The following is a 24187-nucleotide window of genomic DNA, read 5'->3' on the forward strand; positions in this document are numbered from 1 at the left end:
AATAATCATTAAATGAAGTTTTCTCAGGTCTACTTCAAATCTGGGCCAATGTATCTCACAGCCCTTATTCTCATGCCACACACTTGCTGTGGCATTTCATCCTGTAGAATCAGCGATGGCAAGATGAATAATTAGTTACGGTATTTGTAGGGCATCAGACCTATACTTATTTTAGGTATACTGCTTTTCTTTGTATCTAGATTCATGCTGTCTAACCCTGGAGAGCACAGAGCAAGTCTGCAAAGTTTTAGTCCATGAGATCATCCCAGTAATTTGTTACTGCAGGCACTGTCTGTCTAACTTTATTTCCCCATGTTAAATAATTGCAATATTGTTTCTTTAAAACCCTTGACAACAAAAATCAAAACAACCGTAAATAATCGGCAGACATATGGAATTGTTTTGAGAAAGAAAGTAAATTGCTCAGACTCCTTAAAAATGGAAATCTACCAAGGAAACCCCAGCAGTCTCTTTGACAATCTGCTCTAAAACTTTTCACTTGCTTTGATGTTGTTAGTAATTTATGCTCCTCAGAGGCTCTTAGATGAAGGAAATAATCTGTTTTAATAATGTGCGACCTTCTTCTGGCCACCCGAGATGGGAATTCCTGCTCTGTTTCCTGTGCCTCTCTGACAGGGCCAAAAGGGGAAGGGGTGCTTAAAAATCACATGGCTGTTAGTGATCAGAGCCGTGGCATCACCTACCATTCCGAAACGCCTGCCCAAACGTTACTTATCTTTCACTGGTGAGGTTACGTGTTTAGGAAAGCTGTCTTCTTAAGCTCACTCTCCACAGTAGTGTTATTTCACTGTATTACTAATTCATAAGGATAGGTTATGTGGTGACAATTATGGTACAAAAGCAATTATTGAAATAGTCCCTTTACTTCAAAATTATTTTAATTACTAGTGATACCTGTCCTTTTTTTTTTCCCCTCTTGTTTCTGTGCTAAGTCTCTTCATGATTCAAAAACTGCCACTAGGCTATCACCTTTGGTAATTGCCGTTCTCTGAGCCGAGTGAACAAAGGAAAAATTAAACTGGAGTGTGTCAGGCAGGCAGAATAGGAAATATATGTTCCTGCAGGAAAGCTACTCTCCTACTAATTACCCTGCAATTGCCAGGTTCAAAATCTAATTTATGAGCAGCATAGATAGAATGGCCACGTTAGTCCATTATTTCATGATGATCTTTTCTACTCTGGATTTCAGAAAGGAAGGATTTTGCGGCTCTCAGTGCATTGGAATCGTCTGCAGCTGCTCTGGGCCATGATGCTAGACAGCTGCACTTGAGAGAGACACCCAGAAAAATGTAAAGCAGTCTCCTAACAGCAAGGTTTTATAGAAGGAGGGAGGTGCTGTGAAGTACACTTAAATAAATAAAGCAGGACCTGATGGGCTGCCTCAGACACTGCTGACTGCATTCGGAAACAGATCCAGAAATGTTTGAAGGAGAAGGAAGTTTTCCAGCCTGCAGCTGCTGCTGCCACACCTTCCACCTGCTGTAAAATCCACCAAATGCAGCAAATGAACCAAATAACACCCCCAGAGTCCATTTTACTCTGACAAGCATGGAGTAGCCTGCAAAAGGATGGAGCAGTGGGGTAAAGCTGCCAACACGGGATATGCAGCTGACACATAGTTTCAGCTGCAGTGCTGTTCCCAAGGCCAAGTCTACACTTCAGTCAAGTTGGGGCAATGACTTATGTAGCCATCTGAGTGAGCTTTAAACACATAACAGAGGGATGCTCACGGCCAAATGGAGCTCAGGAACAATTCAGTGCCCACGTAGTTATCCAGCTTCTTGGGTGGGCTTCATACCCCACTGAGCTTTGTGTTCCCACAGAGCACCATAGGCTGGAAGAGCACTGCTGGGGATCATCCAGTTCAACCCCCACTCAGAGCAGGGTTATCTAAAGCAGTTGCTGAGGGCTGTGTCCTGTTGGGTCTTGAGGATCTCCCAGGATGGAGACTTCACAGCATTTCTGGGCAACCTCTTCCAGTGTTTGACCATCCTCACAGCAAAAAAACATTTTTTGTTATGTTTAAAGGAAACTTCCTGTATTTCAATTTGTGCCCATTGCATCTTGTCCTGACACCAGGCACCACTGAGAAGAGCCTGGCTCTGTCTTCTTTATTCCCTCCAACCTGGTATTTATCCCTTCCAGTTCTCTCAGCCTCTCCTCATGCAAAAGATACTCCAATCCCTTCCTCATCTTCGCGCACCTTTGCTGAAGTTACTTCATGTCTCTCATGTACTGGGAAGCCTGGTCCTGGATCCAGTACTTCAGATGTGTCTCGCCAGGACTGAGTAGAGAGGAAGGTTCACCTCCCTTCACCCGCTGGCAACTCTCTTCCTACTGCAGTTTAGGGTGCTGTTGGCTGACTTTGCCGCGAGGGAGCATTGCTAACTCATGGTAAACTTGGTGTCCCTCAGGACTCCCAGAGCCTTGCCGGCAAAGCTTCTTTCCAGACAGTTGATCCCCTTTGCTTATACTGGTGCATGGAGTCTTGCCCAGGTCTTCTCAAGCCTGGGCCATAGAAGTCCAAAAATTATGTCTGGCGTTGCAGGGAGGCAATAGATCTTCCAGGCAGAAAATCTGCATCATTCGCCTACTGTACATGTTTCAGTCACCAGCCCCACAGACCACAGAAAAACTGGCTCTGCAAGCTTCCTCTCCTTTCCACCACCGAGGATTCTCCTTCATCCTCTTTTTTGCCTGCCTTATGTTCCAGTTCTTCAGACACAGTTTTTTTCAGCATTGAAACCTTTCCAGTTAAGAGAAATGAATGCTTCTGTTTAAACTACCATTATGTTTTGCGGTCAACATCCCTGTAAAGCTAATTTTGGTAGGAAAGTTTATACCTTTTATTGATTCTGGTTGTCTGCAGACCCAGAAAGACAGCAATGCTTTGTTTTACATTTGGGCTGCTTGGGAAGGATTTCTTCACAACTGTGAGGTGGCAAAGATGGGATTCAGCTACCTTAACACAGGCATCTAAAGTCACTTGAGAAGCCCTAAGATATGTAAGACATCTCTAGGGCCTGACAGGTTTGTGTGGCAAAGGCAGCTAAAGACTGCTGAGATAGAGCACAGGCACTGGACAGTGGCATAGAGGCAAATGAATGTTATCTATTCATTTATTAAAAAAAAAAATGGCAAGGTAATGCAAGGGGGAAAAGGAGATATAAGTGGAAAAGGGAGAGGCAAGGAGAAAGCAAAAAAGTGAAGGAGAAAAGGCCAAGCACAAAGGCAAAGGGGAAAACTATCTTGCCGATTCTGGATGTGGCATGTAAGCCTCGGAGTCAACTGTCTGAAAGTTCAGTGCCTCTGAGATGCACACAAAGCCCATCAGTATCTTCCCTTGCTGCAATCTAAGTCCATAAGAAAGTGCTTGCCCCTTCCCTGAGAAGGCATTTGGTTATATTGCTTGGGAGTTTCACTCCTAAGTATTCCCTTTCAGTTCCCTGTACAAAATGGAAACACTCTTAGGAATGTTAGATGCTCTTAGGAATGGGAGATGCCTGCCCTGATTCATTCTTCTGAAGCTTTGTTTTTTCTGTGCCCCTGAGGAATTGGCTATTTTTAACGACTTTTATGATTAATAAAACTGTCTGAAGGCCTGCTGGGGTCTTCAAGGTAGTTATCAGCAAAGTCATCTAGCCCTTTCCCCTAGTGTCTAAGCTAATGGCAAAGACCCAACACTCGATCTTTCCCCCCAGCCTGAGGCTTGTCTAGAAGGGTTTAGAGTTATGTCGGGTTGGTAGAGAAATCCCGAAGAGTTACTTTCTTGCCACGCTGACTATGAAAAACCATACTCTCCTGGAAACCTATCTGACCATCTCACCTTCTCTGCAGAGCTCTTGTGCAGCATCTTCCGCTTTCCCCAGCTGCAGGAGGGTGACCTGATACACTTTTAAAGAAATATTGAATGTGTATCCTCACAGCTGGGCACTGAACTCCTAGCGGCGACACAGGTTGACTTTAACAGTCTCCCTGCTGGATCTCACTGCTAGGTGTAAATTCATGGCTCCGCCACTTCACGCAGCACATCCTAGACCATGCGGGACCTCTGGCAGGCAGAGGGGCGTTTGAGACTCTGCGGTCAGACCAGAGCGCCAGAGAAGGACTATTAACCTGGGGGCAGTGAGGAAGAAGGCAACAACAGCTTGCTGTGGCACTGGGAGGGAGAAGCAGCACTGATGAGCAATATTTCTCCCTGTTCCCGTGCCCTCTCCCCACTGTCATGTGTGTGTTTCCTTTCTGCCCCCCTGGGAGAGGCAGGGAGAAGAAAAGACACCTTGAAGAATAGGCAAAGGCACGTAGGCATGCCTTAGTGATAATGTAATATCATAAGAAACCTGAAAAGATGCATGGCAGTTAATGAACAGCAAAACATATGAGATATGGATTGAAAGGGATATTGGAAGATATAAGTTTAACTACATCAGGACACAGCATGGTGTAAGACCGATTTTTTTTATTAAAATGTCATACAGTTCTAGTGCTTTTCCTACTAGTTGGTAGCACATTTCACAGAAATAAAGGATTGATAACATCCTGCAGGAGGGTGCAGCTGGGGAGCCACTGAGTCCAGACACATTGGTACCGCATTCTAGATTAATAAAGCAAATAAAATTATATTTGCTTTGTAACTTATTTCTGCCTCCCCTCGTCATCTGTGTGTGCATGAACAAACCTCAAGTTCGCTTTCCAGGGATGCCATCTTACAAATGGATGCAATTCACATTTGATTTTTCCTTTGAATTGTAAAGGGAAATTTATACAACTCTTTCTTAACATGAATTTATATATTTGTGCTTACCATACTTATTCATTGTTTTTCACAGGCCAGCTTAATACGTTATAACTGAGGAAGGCACAGCTGCTGTGGCTAGGCACAGCTAGGGGCTGCCCTCCATTTGAAAATCCTTCATCAAGTACCTGCACGCTGTGTTGCTGGGTTACAGTGGGTCAGATCCTGATACCCTCACTAGACAGACCACTCCTGCTCTTCATGAGCACTTCTGGGTACTCCAGTCCCAAGCTGTAGAGTGTGATGCTACTAAGCCAGAATAAGGGGTCAAGAATCTGAGCCTGGTCAGAATGGGAGTTTTCCTCCCGGTGGCTCAGACCCCGGAAAACCTAAGCTGCACCTCAGGCAACAGCTGAAAATCGGTTTTAGACATCCTTTATTTTGAGCTTGCATGTCAATAATAGGTAAACAGCATAGCCTGGGCAATGCTTTCTAAAAATATATTAAAATAGTTTTGCATGTTGCTGGAAAACAGGCTGTACTTACATCAGAAAGGAGAACAGAAGAACCTTTTATAAGTCTTCAAATAATCTCAAACTAATTAGCTTTTAACATCCTCTCTGCTACAGTTCTGGGCTTTATTAGCTGTTCTGCTTGCCATTCCTGAGTCTGCCTAATGTCTTCTGTAGAACAACTATGCATTTTTTCCAGGCATTTGTCATTTCTTGAAACATATAAAAGAGAGCACTTGGATTCAGCTAACAGACCATCTAAATGCTGCTCTGCATAGGGAATGATATATGCTGACAAGGACTAGAAGTCAAATTTTCTTTATATGGTTCTTTATGGTGAGCAAACCTACTTAAAACAAGCTCCTTCTCAAGGCAGCATATTGATTAGAGCTGACGGGCCGAAAAGACCTTTGGGAGACAACAGAATATGGCTTGAGTCAAAGAGTAACACTAAAGCTGGCAGCAGCAACATTAAGAGTCAGTAAAACCTGAGAGAGTTTGTCTCACGCTGAAATTTATTGCACCCATTTGGACAGCCATTATGGTAGTTAGTAATTTTATCTGCACAAGTTCATCTGTATTTGGACTCTCAGAGCTTAGTGAGAGGTCTTGCAAGACAAAACCGTACCCAGGGCCCTGCTGACTGAGGCAAAAGACTGCCGTGTGGAAGTAAGGTACAACTGCGTCTGAAAATTATAAAAGACTGTCTGTTTAGATGGCCAGCCACAACATGAGTTATGTTAACAGTAACTGAAATAAGGTGATGGTAGGCCAAAGCAGATGAGGATTTTCCTCGTGTGCACTGCAGTGATTGTCTTCTGTGGCTCAATGAAGCTGTCACTCACAAGCATAAACTGCTGTTTTCTTAGACAGAAGTACAACTATGCTTCATGCTTTAGGAAATAAATGAGACAAGAAAAGCAACAGCCAGGTTAATTTCCAGGGAATTTGTATCGAATTCTCCTGATGAGACATTTTCAAGATAGCGGATTAATGCCACTCTGCAGAACATTTTGCATTGCTCCTTTGCCTAACCTAGTTTCTGAAACTACCATGACTGATACTCCGCATCTTCACTGATGATCTGTTCCAGTGTTTATTTACCTTTATCTTTGCAACATCTCTCCCAGTGGGTTTGATCCTATCCCACCAAAGACCAAGCAGCTGAAATAACCTTCAAAATGTCAGTGGAGGACCTATTCCTGTGATGGGTAGTACTGGTATCACTGAATCTGGCAGGTGATCAGCTTTTTTTAATAGTGCTCTAATGAAACAGTGGAGTACTGAGTTGGGAGTGGATATAGGTCTTCATATTGCATACCATCCCCAGTCTTTAGGACAAGTGGAGAGAGTTGACTGAACCCTGAAAGGGAAATTATGAAGAGGAGTCTGAACTAAACCTCCCTTGCTTACCATCCAGATCAAAATGCACGTGGTGTTGGGCATACCAGGCATTCTGTTTAAGCAACTCTTAAGATCCTAGATTCCCTCTAATTTTTCAAGACTGGCAGTAATCTCCAGAAGGCATTTTGGGATGATGAAGTTAGGCACTAGTTAGGTCTCCTTGTAAATTAAGGTCAGAAAAACTGTATGCCTACAAACCCACTGGCCTTGGGTTTGTACCTCACTGGCCACCTATATCAAGATCTGACCAAGAAGGTCCAATTCCACCTTGATGTCACTCTTTAAGTCATTTTTTAAGCCATTTTTTAAGCCTTGCACAATAGGTGAAGTCCTGACTGAACGAGTCACATGACTTACTTGTTCACAAAGTCAAGAAGATTGTCTTGGTTGAGGTCTTCAGGTGACCTCTTGGCAGTGGGCTTACAAACAGTTCTTAGTCTTTGTCACTCTTTACACTCTGTATTTCCATTCAACCCTCACTAAATTAGTGGCTTTCTTCCTATTTTCATTGACTTCAGGTGTAACTTCCGATTTCTTATTTTGCTGAAGCACAAGGATCTCCCCTCCTACTGTCATATGTGACATCAAGATTTTGTGAAAAAGGGACGCCTATGGAGCTCTCCCTCTCTCTTGAAGGGCCATCGGTCCAGAAGTCATTCTTCAGATCGTAGGATTCAGCATCTCGACCGCTTCCCTGTGACCAAAAGAACTTGTGCAGAGCCTTATGACATCTTTAGTTTCACATTAGCCCACTCTAATGAGACCTTCTGACAGCTGAGCCCTGACCTATTCTGTGTCTGGCTTATCATACACACCAATGAAATGCAGGCATGTTTTTAACTCATGTAATGGGAAGTGGAACAGAGCTCATCTCTAGTGATATTTACCTTTGTCAGTGAACCTAGGTAATCTGATCTCCCTTGGGCAAATGAACTCATGTTCCCTAGAGACCATTGGCAATTGTATGCAGCAACTCCTGATTCCTGAAAGGAACTTCCTCAAAGTGAGGACGGAAAGAGAGACAGGTGGAAAAGAGGAAAGACTGGAAGGTAGCAGTGTCCAGAAGAATGCACTTTGTTATTACAAGGGATGAGTGAGTGCCAGAAAGACATCCAAAGCTTCAGTATTATTGGATGTGGAAAAACGATGCCTGACCACAGTCTCAGCCACTAGCACCATATATCTACATGTGCTCAAAAGAATCTTTCTTCCTTCTGGCAAAGTCTGTCTAGGTTTCTTACCCCTTTCCTGGGCCTTTTGATTTGATGTGAGGGCTAGATTCCTAGAGGAGAAGAGGAGAGGGTCTATCTCCCCAGAGAGTCCTTTGAGTAACGCTGCTTCCAGAGTATGGTTGCCACTCTTAGCCACCATGAAGGACCTTTGCACATCGAGGGCATTTAAAGGTCAAAAAAGGTGTGTTCTACATTAATTTTCAGATGTGTAATTCAAAGACACTGTATCTGATCTCCAGCCAGCAGCAGAAGCTGGCCTCGACCAGACAACAGAGTGGGTCTCAGATAGAAAGTTCCTAACATGACCAAACTGATAAAGAAAAGAGAGAAAAATAAAACTTCTGGGGTATATATGAAGGAAAACACACAAAAGCCATTGGCCTTGGTCTCAGGGGGAAATCAAAAGTGGTGTTGTCTGACTGAATCTTCTCAACAACTTCATCCACTTACAATTTCTTTCTGCCCCCTGCCCCCTCCTCCCCCCAAAAGTCTCTGTTTAAATGGTTTCCTGATTTCACACTGAAGGCAGGAGGGTGGCTTTTCATGGACTATTCTCAAAGCTGTTCATCATTCTCCAGGCCATTGGTCCAAGGGCATATTCCAAGGGCAGCATAGGACACACAGACTGTGCCTGTCATTTTTTAAGTCACCATACTTCAGGCCATTAAGAGACTAATTATACTACCAAGGTAAAAAGACTTTACCACTCCTCTTCTACTAAAGAGTTAACTTTTCTGGACCAGGGAATCTCTCTGCTTATATTCAGCTGATGCAAGGTCAACGACAAACACACCGAGGAAGTCAGAGTTGCTTTATTTTTCTTGCGAGCAGGTCAAATAAAACACTGCTGATGCTCCATTTATCTGGAGCGACAAGCAAACACTTGGCAGCGGTGGAAAGCATACACTGGAATCTGGCACCGGGCTCCTAGCACAGCTGTCAGCCTGCTGACTAATCACTTCATCCCCATGCTAATGCTGTTCCAGGTCTATTGGACCATTTCATCTCAGATACCCCGGCACACGTTCTTCCTGATAGAGCTATTTATACAGAGATGTCACTCTTAATTGTTATGTAGCATTTTATTTCAGGAGGGGTTTTTTAGCCAAGTTGGGGTTTTTTTTTTCAGTGGTTTTCCCTTTCCTACCATTTTCCTTCAAGGTGGGAGCTGTGATTCTGCTGCTTCCAGTATCAACAAGGCCCTAAGTAGATACCCCTTTGCCAGACTGGATTTTCTTGAGGATTTCTTTTTGTACGTGTGTGTGCATGAGCTTCATAGTTTGTTTTTCTAAATGGCCTTTCCCATCCATTTGGTTTTATTTGGTGACTATTCTGGCAATTAAGCTGCAGTCGCACGGGGCACACCTGACTCTGAAGAGAGCTGATTTACCTTAGGTTTGCATTATCAGATGATACTTGTAGTCTTGTCAGCACAAACTATTTAAGCAACTCCCAAGGACAGTGTTAAAATATAGGTGGAGTCTATGAACTCTGTTCTTGGCAGCTGAGCTTTATTAGTTGTGCTGTGCAAAGGTGGTGCGGCTAAAGTAATGCAGTGCTTTCGCAGAAGCATTATATATTGTGACAAGCCAAACAACCTCCAGGACTCTCACTTATCATGACTCCCATTTCATACCTCATCCATTATAGGAATGAGGTATGAAAACATTTCTCTGTTTCCTAAAGATATTAACAGACTCCTGGGAAATCGTTTACCTGGAGAAAGGGAAGTGCCCAGTGCCCCCCCCCTTTTTTTTTGTTCGGGCCCAAACAGCCAACACGGCAGGGCTAGCCGCTTTTTTTGTTAGTGAGTGGTAGGTTTTTACAATCAGTAACAGTAAAGAACTCAGGCAGTTAATTGGTTTCATGGTCTTGGTTAGCACAGGTGCAAAAACATTAATTTGTGTCACTTCGTACTGTGTTCAGAACATGGATATCCAGGTGCTTTTTAAAGAATAACGAAGGACGTCTCTTAATGCACTGAAGGTAGGCAAGTTTGGTCATCCCTGTGTATGACTAGGATGGTGACCGGAACCCTGGAAGAGTTGGCTGATTTGGTTATTCACACTCAACATGGCAGAGCTAAACCTAGAGCAGATGGTCTTTATGCGTTCCATACGTGTGTATGTTAAGTACAAAACCTGCCTTTGTATTTTAAACCATGGAGTTATCTGGCTGTCCTCACGTGGGTGCATATTCTATAGTTTATGGTATCATCTCCCTTTTCTCAGCATGATTTTGGCCTGAAACAATTGGACGACGTCCACATTCATTCTGTAGGCTATCCTTATGGTGCTATTTCTTGGCATTCTCCAGTTGCCTCAGAAAATATCCCCATATGTTCTGTTACAACATTGGGATGGCCTGATCTGCAAGTCCAGATAGACCCCCGCGGTAAGCATGCTTCAGATGTCTTTGCTGAAACAGAATTTGAAAATACACAGGGGCAGCAGCAAGAAGTGGGCATTTCCGTTGCCTCTGTGATTCATTCACAATTATCGACACAGGAATTCCCTACTGTGTGCATGGGAGACGTGCAATATCTTCAGTGCCAGGCAGCAGAGATAATTATACAGATCTTGGCACAATGTTCTCGGTTTGTGCTTTGAGGAAGCACCGTGTGGGATTTGCTTCTCGCAACAAAGGGATAAAGAGTTTTCCGTAAAAGACCTTCACTGGGTTTTAGGTTGGCTTCAAGGGGAGAAAGAAGTGGTGTTTCAGATACTTTAATCTGGAATAAAAATAGACACTCTGCCAGCAGAGCTCCTTTAAACCGTGGAATATGTTTTCATCACTGAGTTTGAAATATCATTTCAGAGTCTTGGTCAGATTTACTGTTTGATTTAAATCAGTGTAGTCTAATTGAAGTCAATGGAGCTATGACAGTTTATACCAGCCAAGGGACTGGTATCTGTTTCAGAGTATTGTTTTCCCACGATTGGCCTTGATCTTCCAGACAGTGATAGATTTCCTGGGTATTTCAGGTACTGCAAGCATTCATACTGCCTGCCTTAGGATTTTCTCAAATGTTTGCGACATCTACAAATCCAGATCACCTTCTCCCTGTTTACCTCTCAATGTTGACAATGTGATCCCTAGCGGTGTCATTTGTTTATTCAAGTCAGCTCTTCACGCTAATTGTTGCATTCCTCTTCCCTATGGGGAGTCGGGGCCACTTGGTAGTTGCACAGTCCTTGATGGATAGTACCATAAGGTGAGATTTAGAAGAAAAATAATTTAGATGATCACAGCTATGCAGATCACACTGGCTAAATATTTTCCTGTCTCCAGACACGAAAACAAATACAGCATACAGTAGTGTCTGGTAGTGTTACTGAGCTTTTTGATAAGAAGGCTCTGGATACAATTCTTGCAAAGTGGAATTACACAGACCAACTGGACTCCAAAATATGAAGCATGAGAATTTGCGTAGCCTTTGTTGTGTCTAGAAAAGTATTTCAGAGGCTCACTCCTATATTTTTTCTTGGCACAGGCTTTTCTTCAAGGCCCGATTCTCCCTTGCTTTGCATTCTTGATAATCATTCATACCTGTGTAAAGTAGATATAAAGTGCCTCCATATTGTAACGCAGCGAAGAATGGGGATCACAAATAATTCAGCATAGAAGGGATTTTTCTCTTTTGAATCCACTTAATGTAGTTAGCAAATACTTGCAGTTTGGTAAAGAACTACATCTGTTTTACTTGTACCTTGATCAGATATCCGTGATGACTGTCTTTGAAACACTGAGACTGAAATTCCTGCAATGCAGCATATGTGTAGCTGCCCGGGAACTTCTCGTGGCCAAAGCTGAACGCCATGATTTATTATCATGGAAAGTAGCACAGCTGTAAGCAGCAGCTTAGTATGGAGCATAGAGTAGGACCTAGATCCAGTGTGATTAACCTCAAGAGGTCTCCTGAGGGCCACTGAGGCAATTGGATTTGGGAACCTCACTCCACTGACTGAATAGCAAACTCCTGCACCTTCCTGTGCAACTGTTTAAACCACCCTGGTGCTGTTCAAAGGCTGGCCGTGGCCACGCAGTCTGATGGAGCTAATAACTGGTCCTGCCACAATTAACCTCTCCGGCTCCTCCAGGGATTGAGGTGGCTCCACCTCTCAACTTGGATCACAAATTAGTCTGAGTGGGGAAGAAATATTAATCTCCCACAAACCACTGTGTTTCTGAACCTGCACATCTGAGAAAAACTGAGGCTTACAAGGTATCTAGCAGTTTTTCGGAGAAGGGTGACTTGTCCGCTAGGCAGTGCAGGAAAATAGGTCGTTGGAGACTGGCATGGTGTTTAGGTGCCCAAGTCCCATGTAGCTGGGATGATGGGAGATACCTGAGCAGAAAATTCAGATGGTGTGTTGGTTATTAAGTGATCTTATTACTGAACTTCTGGCAACTTTACGAGGTATTTACTCTCTCTTTTAAGTCAGAGAGTGCATGTTCTTATCAAGGGCTTTAAAGAAAAGTAGTTCTTATCCAAACTGTTGTCAAATTGCTTAAAATAAAAGTATCATTTATCTGATGTAGTAATTAATTCTGGGGCATAAGCCAGTAGCAAAATATGCATGAATGTTACGTGCCACAGTCATTAAAATGTAAATTGGTCTTTTATTTTGACTGCATGATCTTGCTTACATACTTTAGAAAGAACAGTCCAAAATGGCAGTCGCCAATTTAAAACAATGGTCTTTTTTAATAAGAATGCATGAAGAAACATGTAACTGTTTTCACCCTGGTCACTATAATATAATGAGGAGCCTTATAAGAATATGCTCTATTTAAAAATGGAAAAGGTAGAAGGGGGACAGGAAACTTCAACAGTATCGGCATAAATGGGAAAATATTGTAATGTTAAATTTTTGTAGCATATTGCCTACCATTAGAGCAGCAAACATAGATTTCCAGATGTTTGTGAAGAGTCCAACAGTTATATTTTATATCTATGGCTGTAGTAACAATTTCTATTCAGCAGCCTAGAAAAACACTTCATGTCACAACAGGAAAGAAATATTACTGTGGGGTTTTTTTTTCCCTCATCCCCTATATAGTGGTCCTGTATACTTCAGTCAATGCCAAACAAAAATGATGGTTTAAAAATTAAAACCACAGTCACTAGGGGCAGGACATAAACGTGCAGATGTTTTGTGATGTTGAAAAACTTCTCAGGCAACAGTCACAATGCTGTTGTGGAGAGGACTAGAAATCCATCAGAGTCGGACACTGTCAAAAGCATTCCCAAAGCTACACTGTCAGAAAAGGCAGTTACCTTTTCATATTCCCTTAAGAAAAAAAAAAAAAGAAGACAAAAAAATCAAAACCAGAAAAGCTACTCACAATGGCCTTTATAGAGCTCTTGCTATTTTATTACCAAGGGATTGACTGTAATCTGTTAATATAAGTGAGCGACTTATATCTAAAGTTTACTGGGCAACTTGTACAAGTGGAAAACTGCATTGTCCCAAAGCAGTGCACAAAACATCAATTTTCCTTCTTCAGGAAGGAAAATTTTTACAAGTTTATAAGCTGTTTCTGTTTCAGGTACCTCTGTGCCTTAATGCTGTTATACAAATGGCTGCCTGAAAATCTTCCATTTACCACACTTACCTGGCTAGACAAAGAGACATCATGAATAACAACAAAAATAGCGAGGGGGCGATTTTTTAAAGGCACTCACTCAGTGCATTTAATGCCTGCGCACGGTGACAGAGCTCTTGCCTCTCAAGAGCTGGCAGGCATTTCTGCAAACATGCGTGTGGCACCTGGCCGTCCTGCCGGAGCATGGGCTTCTACTGTTGCCTCTCTCTACTGCCTGGTGGTTACAAGAATGGAAATAAAGGTCAAAAATATAAATGGAGGTCAGCTCCTCCCTCTCCAGTTTATTTTACTTGCTTTAATTCATACGATGAGATCACAGGTGAGGTTTTCTGCACTGCCTGGCCTCGCTGCGCCTCGAAGGGTGCAGAAAGCTCTCCAACAGCGGCACAATTCCCCCAAGCCACCAGAAACTCTCTGGAGCAAGAAAGCCATGGGCAGCTTTGCTGCTTCCAAGCAAAAGGCAAGGGGGACGCTGCAAGTAAAGGCGATGTGGTGGGAGTACTGGCTTGTGCAAGACAGGTGGTCCAGTGGGGAAAGGTTGGCATATGTTAGGGAAGGCAGGGATAGGGCCTGGAAGCGTGCAGCCGTGGGGAATCGTGGAGTTGAAACTGCCTCTCTGATGGCCTGGCCTCTTTTCAAAGCCCCAGAAATTGCCTGTCATATGTGTCGTGTGTCAGGTACCAGTTTTCCAGAATGAAATACACCATTAGCAGGTAAAGACAATTCATTAGGTGCAACAGAGCAGAGCTGTAATTAATTATTAGGTATTATTTCTCACAAAATGCGCCTCCAAGACCACATTGCATTAGCCACAATATTGGACTGATGGAGCATAAACAAGGGTAATGATAAACACCGGTGAATGGAGTTGGGAAGAGATGGTTATTAGGGTACTGGTGTGTTTCATGTGGGGTTTATTTAACAGTCTCATTAATGATCTGGAAAAGGAAGTGAATAACCATTTAATTAAGTTTGCATTTGATACTAAATTAGAAGTTGCTGCAGACACCTCCGAGGGCAGAGAAATAAATCAAAAGGAGCTAGAAGCATGTGCGGTAAAGAAGAAAATGAGATCTGGTATGAAATAAAAAAGCAAGCTCATCTCTCTGGAAGCAAATATTCTAAAATGTAGCTATCAGTGGAGGAATTCTGGAGAAAGCAGTGCTGAAAGAGATGTAGGAGTGTTAATGGACTATATATTCCATCACAGCTCGGGTATATGTTTACAGAAGCAACGCATCAAGGAGCAGGAAGGTAATAGCCCTTCATTGTAGGGCTCTAGTGAGAACCCATCTATAATGCTGCACTCTGTTTTGGGCATCCTGTTATCAGAGAGATATAGACAAATTGGAATGAGTTCAGAAAAGAGCCATAAAAATGATCCCATATCCCTGGAGATAATGACTTATGAAGAAAGATCAGAAGAAGTAAATGTGTAAGGCCTTGTCTGAAAGATGACTGAAGTAGGGCAGGAAAACAGTCTGCAAATATGTGAAAGTGAAAAGGGAGGAGGATAATTTATCATGGTAACTATTAGTAATAGGATGAAATAATAAGTAACAACAATAAATTTTAAAAGGGCAACTTCAGGTTGCATGTAGAGAGAAATTTCTGACAGTGGAATTTGGGTTAGTTTGCAGAGAAGTTTCCCAGGGGTGAAAGTAAAAGCTGCATTCAAGCCATTTAGAATCAAATTGGACAACTCACTAGAAAATGCACCCTGCTATAGGGAACAATCTTCCTTTGCCTGGGGAATAAGCTGGATGACTTAATAGGACATTTCACACTCAGGTCTTTATGGCTGTGATATTTTTAATATGCATGGTCAACTATTTCAGGAAAGTATACATTTCTTCTGCTGTCAGGCCTGATAATACAAACACTTGCATGCAAACATAACTTTTAAGAAGGCGAGTAGCTCTGCTGACAGCACTGCTCTGCTGACGTGCAAAACCACAAGCTTGAGCTCTTTGAGTTTTTGCAGGATCAGAGGCTTAGATCTCACAGTTGTCAATATCAAGATGGCATATACAGGTAACCACATCTTTTATGCGTAGGTGAAGAAGTGCGCAGAACAGAAGATGGGGGTCGGAAGCTCCAGTGGGGATGTATCGTTATTGTTATTATTATCGCTATTGCTATTACGACTTATAAATGACTGGTAGTGTGGAGTTCAACTCTGTTTCTTAACTGTTCACCTTTTTCATCTCCTGCTTTCACCTCTGTGCAGAGTGTTCATTAGACAGTGTAAGACTACTTTCTATACTCTGGTTTTTAATGTTGGATATTTTTAATATGTCCTAAAATGTCTGTTGAATGAGAAAAGAGACAAGCTGAAGTGAAGACCTGACCCTCCCTCAGATGAAGAAGAGATGGCAAAGGCTATGGTTTTAAACGGAGATGAGGGTAACCCCGTATTTTCCCCCCAATTATAATAATGTAACATTGAACTCACTTCGCCATTCGTTAGCAGCAGAGACAAGCTCACAGGCATTCAGAGAGGTGCGCTCCCTAAAACACCATGGGTTTTACATGTGGGGTTTTTGTGTTCTTCTTTTCTTCTCTTCCCTCCCCGCTCCCCGATGGGCTGTGTATGGGGGGCTGGCAGCCTGGTGGTGCCGCAGTCCAACGCCCGAGCCGCAGGACTCTCCAGCAAGGGGTCGAGCAGCAGCAGCTCCAGTGAATCCGAGACCAGCTCAGAGTCTGACTCAGAGAGCGAAAGCAGCTCCAGCGAGAGTGACGGCAGCAAGCCCTCGCATTACTCCAGCCCAGAGGTAAGGGCTTCTGCTCTTTCTGATTTAGGGCAGCAATCCGTTATTACAGACTTTTTTCCAGCCAAGCCAACACAAGGCGGCTGTGGGGAGATGCACAAAAAAAATGGAAGAGAAAGGCCCAGGGATCCTCCTCCTGGCCTGCTGTGAAATGCAAGTGTCAGGGGATCCTGGGGCAGATTAAAGCATTGGAAACAAAAATGAAGAAAGAAATAACCCTGTGGTATTTTCCTCAAATTGGAGATGAGTGGAGCCCCTTGCAAGGCTCACAGCTTGCTTGAAGTCTTATGCAACTCTTCCTCCATAGCAATGGCTTGCTTAGTGCAAAGTCCTGATGTGGGCTCCCAGCATTGCAAGGGAACTAAAGGCTTCTCTACACGGGGAAGCTATTATAAAACCAGTTTGAGGGTGGATTTTTAGAGCAAAACAGTTGTTTTTCACTCACATGCTTCCCTCACCTCACTCTCTAAGTGAATTATTCTCTGCTACTGCTGCCTTTGTGTGATTTATTTTAATCCACCTCCAGAATGGACTAAACTGAATTACTCGTGGTGCACATTAAAGCCACCCTTGTCATCTGGAAAGCTAGCACTGAAAATTTCCACATGTAGACAAGCCCTAGCCAAATTACAATTAAGCTGCCAGTGCCATGCCACCTCCTGCTTTCACCCCTGCAGAGTGCTCAACAGGCACGACAAGGCTGCTTTCTCTTCTCTACTTTTCTACCAGGATTGATGTTTTTACATGTTTTGGTCAATACACACCTTTAGTATAAAACAATGAACTCCACAGCCACATCACACAAATTACTGTCTGTAAAAATATTCAAAAATCTAGCAGCAAGATTGTAAATACACATGAAGTACAGTCAGTGTCTTTTCCTACTCCACATAAAGCATCCAATCATCAGACTCCTCCCCCCCAAATTATGCCTCACCTATTCTCTCACCTGAAAAATTATGCTGAATAACCAGCAAGCCTTTCCTCATCTTTTCCTCGGTTATTTGGGGCTATATTTCCCATCAGGCGAAATGCAGCACTCACAGAAACAGCCTTAATATATTTTTCAGGTTCTGTCACTTTTGTTCCTTATTTAACACTTATCTTCCTTCCTGTCTTCCCTTCACAGTACTTTCAGATCCATTGCCAGTTAATTTTCCTCTCACTTTGTCCCTTTCCTAAATCTCTCTCCCTGGTTCTCTTCCCTTTCGTCTTCATTCTCTTCCTTCCAGCCTCTCTTCCCTGTTGCCCTCCCTGCGTTACCCCATGTTGTATTTCCCATTCCGAGCTCTCTCATCCAACCCGTTAAGACCTTGTTCTCTCTCTGCCTATTTCCCTGCTGGAATTAGTGCAGAGATCTCACACTCGGTCTCTCCTCTCCCTGTGGGATCTCAGAAGGTGGAAGAAAAGGGACAAAGAGAAGAAAGAGAAGGAACGGTTGTGGGGGGAAGGAAATATGAGATAAAAGGAGGAGAAGGATAGTACCCAAGAAAGGAGGAGTGTTTACTGTCTAGGCAGATCCCCATGCTGCTTGGACCTGAGAGCAGCAATTCCTCAGGGCATGCAGAAGTTAATTAACTGAGGCAGGTCGTGGATTTCATAAAGTCAGGCAGGGGACTGAGAGGCATGGAAACGTGGAGGAAGTGCCTCCTCTTACGCAGTTTAGACATATCCTCTCGAGATCCGTGGAACTACTTTTGTACAGAGCCTGAGTTATCAGTGATCGTTGTCACAGAACAGCTGCACTGCTCCAACAGATTGCTTGTCTCTCTGCGTTATATTTTTGTGATTTGCCTTCTAGGACATGCCGTATGAAACGCACTTATACGAAAATGTGAATGACTCAAAAAGTGTGATGGCTGCAGTGGTTTTCATAGGTCATGCCTTGATGGGATATGGGAGAGGTCACACGTGGATAAGGTCAGGGTGTCCCAGGGAAGTAGGGTACCTGTGCTTCCCCCAAGGGCCAGTGTTTTCCCAGGCCCGTCGTATGACTGATGGCACCAGTTCAAAACATGCTTCTGTGATGTCTCCGACTGGAAGTCTTGTCTGCTTTGCATTAATGCTTTAACTTACGTTTGTGCACCCAGAGAAGCTATCCTCCTAAAGTACATGCCATGTTCTTACCTGGTAAATGGAGAGAGACAGGTCCTTGGAAACTCTTTAAAGGGAGGCCCTGTCCACCTAAATTTAAGTGGTGGACACAATTTCAGTCCTAAAATTAATTTCATCTGTTGGATAAAACAGAAAAAGCAAATACATCTTTGCTTTTGCTTTAGCATAAACTGATAAATTCAGGTACAATGAACTTGAGTACCCCGGCACAATGCCGGGCAGGAAATCCATATTTCCAGGTTGGGAGGAACTTAATCTGCAGACCATTATGAGGCCTTCATTCCCTTTTTTTTTCCCATAATCTGAAATATTATGTGCATATACTCAAAGATTTTTATTTCTAGGACAGTGTGTCTTCTGCATTTGAGATTATATAGAAATTCAATTGCTGTTTCATTTTTTCTGTATTTTTTTTCCTCATCTCATTTTGAGATCTTGGAGTTGTTCTCAGGTGTCTAAATGCAGTTGCCTAGAGTGTAAAAGCAGCTCATTGTAAAGCATACATATAAAATAGATTAGATGAATTGCACCCTAAAAGTGTCTGTTTCTTTCCATTGACTATTTAGAGCCTGTAGTGACTAGCTCAGCTGTCTACACTTTATGTCTGCAGTAAACTAAGAATAATGGCTGAGCTAGAACAGGAGACAACATTCAGACTGGTTTCAGTGATGTGGACAAATTAAGGTGCCTCAGACATTAATGTTTGTAGTTACAGTTTTGTGGACTGCCAAACCTGATTTTACGAACAACAGACTGAGCCTTGTATCTCCCGTTTCTTTGCTGAAGTCATGAATTCTTTGCATGACCTTAATTAACGTCATAAATGAGGACTCTGGAAAACAATGACGTCTTGTTCTTGCAACTATTTCAGATGGTAGAAAAAAACCTTGGGTGTCAAGTCCATAGAAAGAGCTATATTTCAAAAGCTAAGAATCTGGTTTGTTTGTTCTTTGTTCCATTGAATTATCCTGCAGACCTTTAATAAGGCTGAATCTGGTTAGACAACCAGGAATTCCTACTACGCAGGGAGGACTAGAGCGGGGAATGGGCAGGAAGCAAGCGGAGAAGCCATCGCATGGGACAAAGCATCAGTGGCTAGTCAACAGTAATCAGGCCAGAAGAGAGAGGGGTACTGTCCTGGCCTCCGCCAGCCCCACACGTGAGATGCAATGTCCTTTGCAGCCTCTGCTGTTGTGACTAGTCCACAACTTTTAATTTTTTTCCCTCTTTTTCAATGATTCACATATACTTTTTGTCCGTGCTTATTCCATCATCACAGGATATACTCTTTCATCTCAAGTCCCCATGTTGTGACTGACCAGGTCAAAGCTGAAGTGATTTGTAGGGTTATGCTCTCCCCCACCCTCCTTCCTCATCACCAGAGAGCCACCTCCTGACCACTCTGCATCAAGTCCTTCAAGTACCAGTGGCTGAGAAGCCACTGCTGGTGAATCCCTGCTCTTCCCTCAGGAACTCTGTGGCATTGGCTCTCTTCTCTTTAGCTCAGAAAATAGGAAGAATGCGTGTATCTAACAGACCAACAAACTGGTGAGCGTGCTCCCATCACTGCACCAGCCTTTCTTCACTGATAGATTTCATTAGGGAGGGAGGGGAAGAAGAGTTGCACTTTTAGGGTTGTGGGGTAGGAAGGGTATGTTTTCTGTATCTGTCTTGTTTTCCAAAAGGTTTTTGCTTCCCATCTTAAGTGCAGCCATGATTCGATTTCCTGACTGGTGCACTCAGAAGAAAATGGGCTTTTACCACTAGACCAGCTGTAGACGCTATCTTTACCTTTGCAAATAGGATTCGTGGCCGTTAGCTGTCCTGTGGACTATTTTTGACAATGACTACAAAATAAACTCTCCCTTCCCTCCAGAAAACTCTTTGTGGCAGGAGCCATCTCTTGCAGTATATGTGTGCCATGCCTAACACATGGGAATCCCCAGTTCGAATTTGATAAAGCACTAGCAGCAGACCTAATAGTAGCAATAAAGTAGTAGTAGTAGTAGTAATAATAATCATCCTCATCATCATCATCATCTGTGCCTTAAATACAATTTGTCTGGGGATTGCCCTGAATGACATCTTTGATAGCAGGGCAGCACAAGCAAGTTATCACAAGGGTAAATTAGTATGTGGATTTACAGTAGGCTGAATATACTGCAGGGATGGCTGATAGCTCATTCCTACCCCACAGTGGGCTAAGTACATGCGCATATTATAGGCTATCTAATCTCTCAGTGAAAGTGGTGTCATGCTTCAAGTCTACCATGGTATTAGCTACACTTTCGGTCCCCTTTTTTAATAACAAGCATAGAGTGACCCTATTACACTTAACACTGTTTAACAGCCCTTCACCCCAGAAAGTGTTTCTGGATAGTGTTTTGACAAAGGTTTCATTTGGATGCGTGCCACTTGTGCCTTTGGTTGCACTTGTAGCCTTGAAGAGATCTGAGATATATAGGCGCGCTGTGTGGGAGGCATCCCACCTAAATTTGGACACTTGTACCGTAGATACCTACATCTGCTCATCACCTCAGCCTCCCCTTTACAGTCGGTGGAGAGGAATAGACATTTTTAGGGCCCAGCTCATCTGGCCTATTTCAGATGTCTATTTCAAGAAGGAACGTTTCACACCCTAGAAGAGTAGTCCACTGACTGGAGAAGGAACTCGTTGACTAGCTCAGATATAGGTGTCTATGTTGTACAGATGAATCCGCCCACGATTTTTAAGGAAGTGTATCGCATCCTTCTGTTTCTCGATGAAGCCTGGCACATGTGTACATCTGTGGTGCATTGGTCCCTGGAACTATCTTTGTCTGATAGTTTCCTGGTTTGGGTTTTCATGCCAAACCCATATTTCGTTGCAAGTCAGCTTCACCACAGACCGTTATTCGTATGGCTGCTGCCCATCGGGGCACCACCGTCTTTAACCCAATTAAAAAATACCCAGTTCTCTTCAAGGCCGTGAGGGCAGCATATTCCCATGACACAAAAAACTAAGGGACAGAGACCATTCTGCTACCTGATCGCTCTGGATATATATTCATATATATTTCCATCCTTACATGCTGCTGACGATGTCCCACTTCGAGAAAACCAACTTTTCCTCCATAGAATAGTATGTGATCAGCTCAGGGGGGTGGTGTGGACTGGAGAATTAGGGTTTTTCTTTTTCTCCCACAAATAATTGCAGTTAGGCAGGTAAAGTGGACTGGTGAAAGTTTTCAAGTGAATTTTCCCAGTCCTTTTTTTTACTAGGCCTGATCTTCATTCCTGGCTGTGATGATTTTGTTGTCTTGCAAGGTACCTTGGTTTTTTTAAGTGATTTCAAAGTACGGTACTTTTCAGTTTAGAGCAATCAATTGAATAAATTACTTCCAAAAGTTAATTGGTATCACTCATGCACACTGACAATCTCAAATATTCCAAAACTTTATCAGGGCCCAGAAATAGTGAGAAAAGTTTTAAAATTCTGATTTTTTTAAATTTGGATTCTTTTAATTTACCTTATGGGCTGCAGGCTTTTTACTTTTAGCAGATGCATCCTAAAGGGGGTTTTTTGCAGACATTTCTTAAGGGTTTTTCAGCAGCCGCAAGGATTTAAATTTTTATTTAAATAAACCGTGGATGTGCATCTAAGCCCATGATTCTGAGGCTTTAAGAAAAAATAATGAGTGTCCTGAAACTCCTCACAAAATTAGTAAAGCTGGCAACATTGCTGACCATTTTATTAGACTTCATACTTGGTTATAGGTTGGTGGGACTGTAGTTATTCTATCTATATCTAAATAGCAGACATATCACTGTAGGAAAGTACCACATTGCCAAGTTATGGCACGGTAGCAGTTAATCACTGTTTTCTGCTGGTTTACTGTGATCCCTTGAAATCCATATTTTGTGAACCACTGTTTTCAAGAATTACAAGGTACATAAAGAGACAGCCTGGGATGTAACAGAAAAGCTGGAAGTTTTTCTGAACTTTCAAGCTGCCCTCACTCTGACCTATACCTATGGGCAGAGGTATATTTTTCCCCACGTGCTTCTGATGTATGTCCTTTTCTTAAATACACCTGAACAGTGGAAAGACTTCCATGTATAGTGAACCTTTTATTATATATCTAGTAAATTCAGTGCACAATGAATGGCACCAAACAAATCTATCTGTGTTTTCAGCAGCAATCAAAAAAATGCTGTTTATTTTAGATAAAGAGTTAAGAGTTGTAAAAATATATCCTCATCCAAGAGAAATACTGCCCATCCATTTTCAAGATTTACAGCTCAGGAAAGAAATTCCTCATGTAAGATATTAGGGAGTATGCTTCAGAAAAAACAAACTTGAGGCAATCCAGCATACTTCCCATAGGTATTGGCTAGTTCAGTAATGAGTAGATTAGACACTTTTGCGAGAAGGAATATTTGTACCATATGAATTCCGATGTCTAACTTTTTTGCTTATTTTAGGAGCCTTTTCTCCATGTATAGTGAATACAGCCCTCAGTGGGTGATTCTGGAGATGCCCTTGGCTATGCAGGAAACCTGTGTTGCCCTCAGGCACCTACTTTAAATAAGGAGTTAAGTAAGAGACTCTTTTAGGTAAGAGACTGTTTTAAGTTAGAGACTGTGGGTTTTCTCTCTTGAGCAAACTTTCTTCCACAGCATTGATGGTTTTCATGTTAGACTCATGACACACTTTTTGATTATTCATATGCAATAGCCTAGTGGATCAAATTTTGGTTCCAATTAAGGAATTTAGGAGACTTTTCACATTGGCTTCTGCAGGCTTAGGTTATGGCTGGCCATCTACTCCACCATTTATTTCCTTTGGGTTTTTTTTTCGTTTCCTCTTCATTTTATTACATTCAAATTACTGATTGCAAGAAGCGCTAGAAAACACTTGCACATTGTTCTGAAATAACATTGTCTGAGCTGTGGTTACATTTGAAATCGTAATTATCCCACTTCTTCACTGTCCAAACACCATTATGTTTTAGATGCTCTCTTATAACTTGATCATGTTGTGACAGGAACAGAGAGAAGAACTAACAGCCGCACAATACTCACAAAATGAGCACTTGACAATACTACCACACAACAAATGTTTGTGGGATCTCACAGGATTACAACGTCAATACCAGACAGATTACATGAACCACCTGGTTAACCCCTCAGCTCCCCACTGCCTGCCCCTTTGTATGCTTGTGAAATACTTTTTGTATTTATCGCAATGGCGTAGGGCACAAAATACATATCCCTAGCTTTCCTAACAGCTCTATGCCCTTAGCCTCAGCCATACCCCTGCCTTGTTTTCCTCTCTTCCTATCACCATTATCTTTTCTTCTATTTGGAAACTTGGGAGTGTTTCCCAGTCAAGCCAATGCCGGTAGCGCTGCATGAATCATCCTTAAAAGTGATGAATCACGGAAGCTGTCCTCTTTCCCAACCTCATTCTGAAACCAAGAATATCCCCACTTGCACGGCATGCCCCACGTCTACCATGCAGGGCCAGCGCCAGGGGGTCACCACTGCTTGGGGGTGGCTCTTTGGCCAGAGGTAAATTTTTGTGTTACCGGGAGGGACCTGGCATTTTGGTGTCCCTGATGGAGCCCTGGGGCGAGGGCAGCAGGGTCTCAGCACTAAGCGTGTTGCCATCTGTTTCCCTTTCAGCCCGAGCCACCCTCATCCAACAAGTGGCAGCTGGACAAGTGGCTGAATAAAGTCACCCCGCACAAAGCACCCATCCTGACCCACCATGATGGCCCAGCGCTGGAGGCCCATCCCTACTAC

General features: G+C 42.9%; 1 protein-coding gene across 1 annotated transcript in view; it reads left to right on the forward strand.

The window, feature by feature from the left end:
* Window positions 1–24187, forward strand: part of AFF3 (AF4/FMR2 family member 3) — a 285751-nt gene that overhangs the window by 223378 nt on the left and 38186 nt on the right. Inside the window, exons 11-13 of the mRNA XM_035894361.1 lie at window positions 16123–16288; window positions 18087–18205; window positions 21068–21093. Of these exons, the coding sequence (XP_035750254.1) occupies window positions 16123–16288; window positions 18087–18205; window positions 21068–21093 (311 nt within the window). The remainder of the gene's footprint in view (window positions 1–16122; window positions 16289–18086; window positions 18206–21067; window positions 21094–24187) is intronic.

The sequence above is a fragment of the Egretta garzetta genome, unplaced genomic scaffold (assembly GCF_000687185.1).
Source record: "Egretta garzetta isolate BGI_Z169 unplaced genomic scaffold, ASM68718v1 scaffold5, whole genome shotgun sequence".
Taxonomy (NCBI): domain Eukaryota; kingdom Metazoa; phylum Chordata; class Aves; order Pelecaniformes; family Ardeidae; genus Egretta; species Egretta garzetta.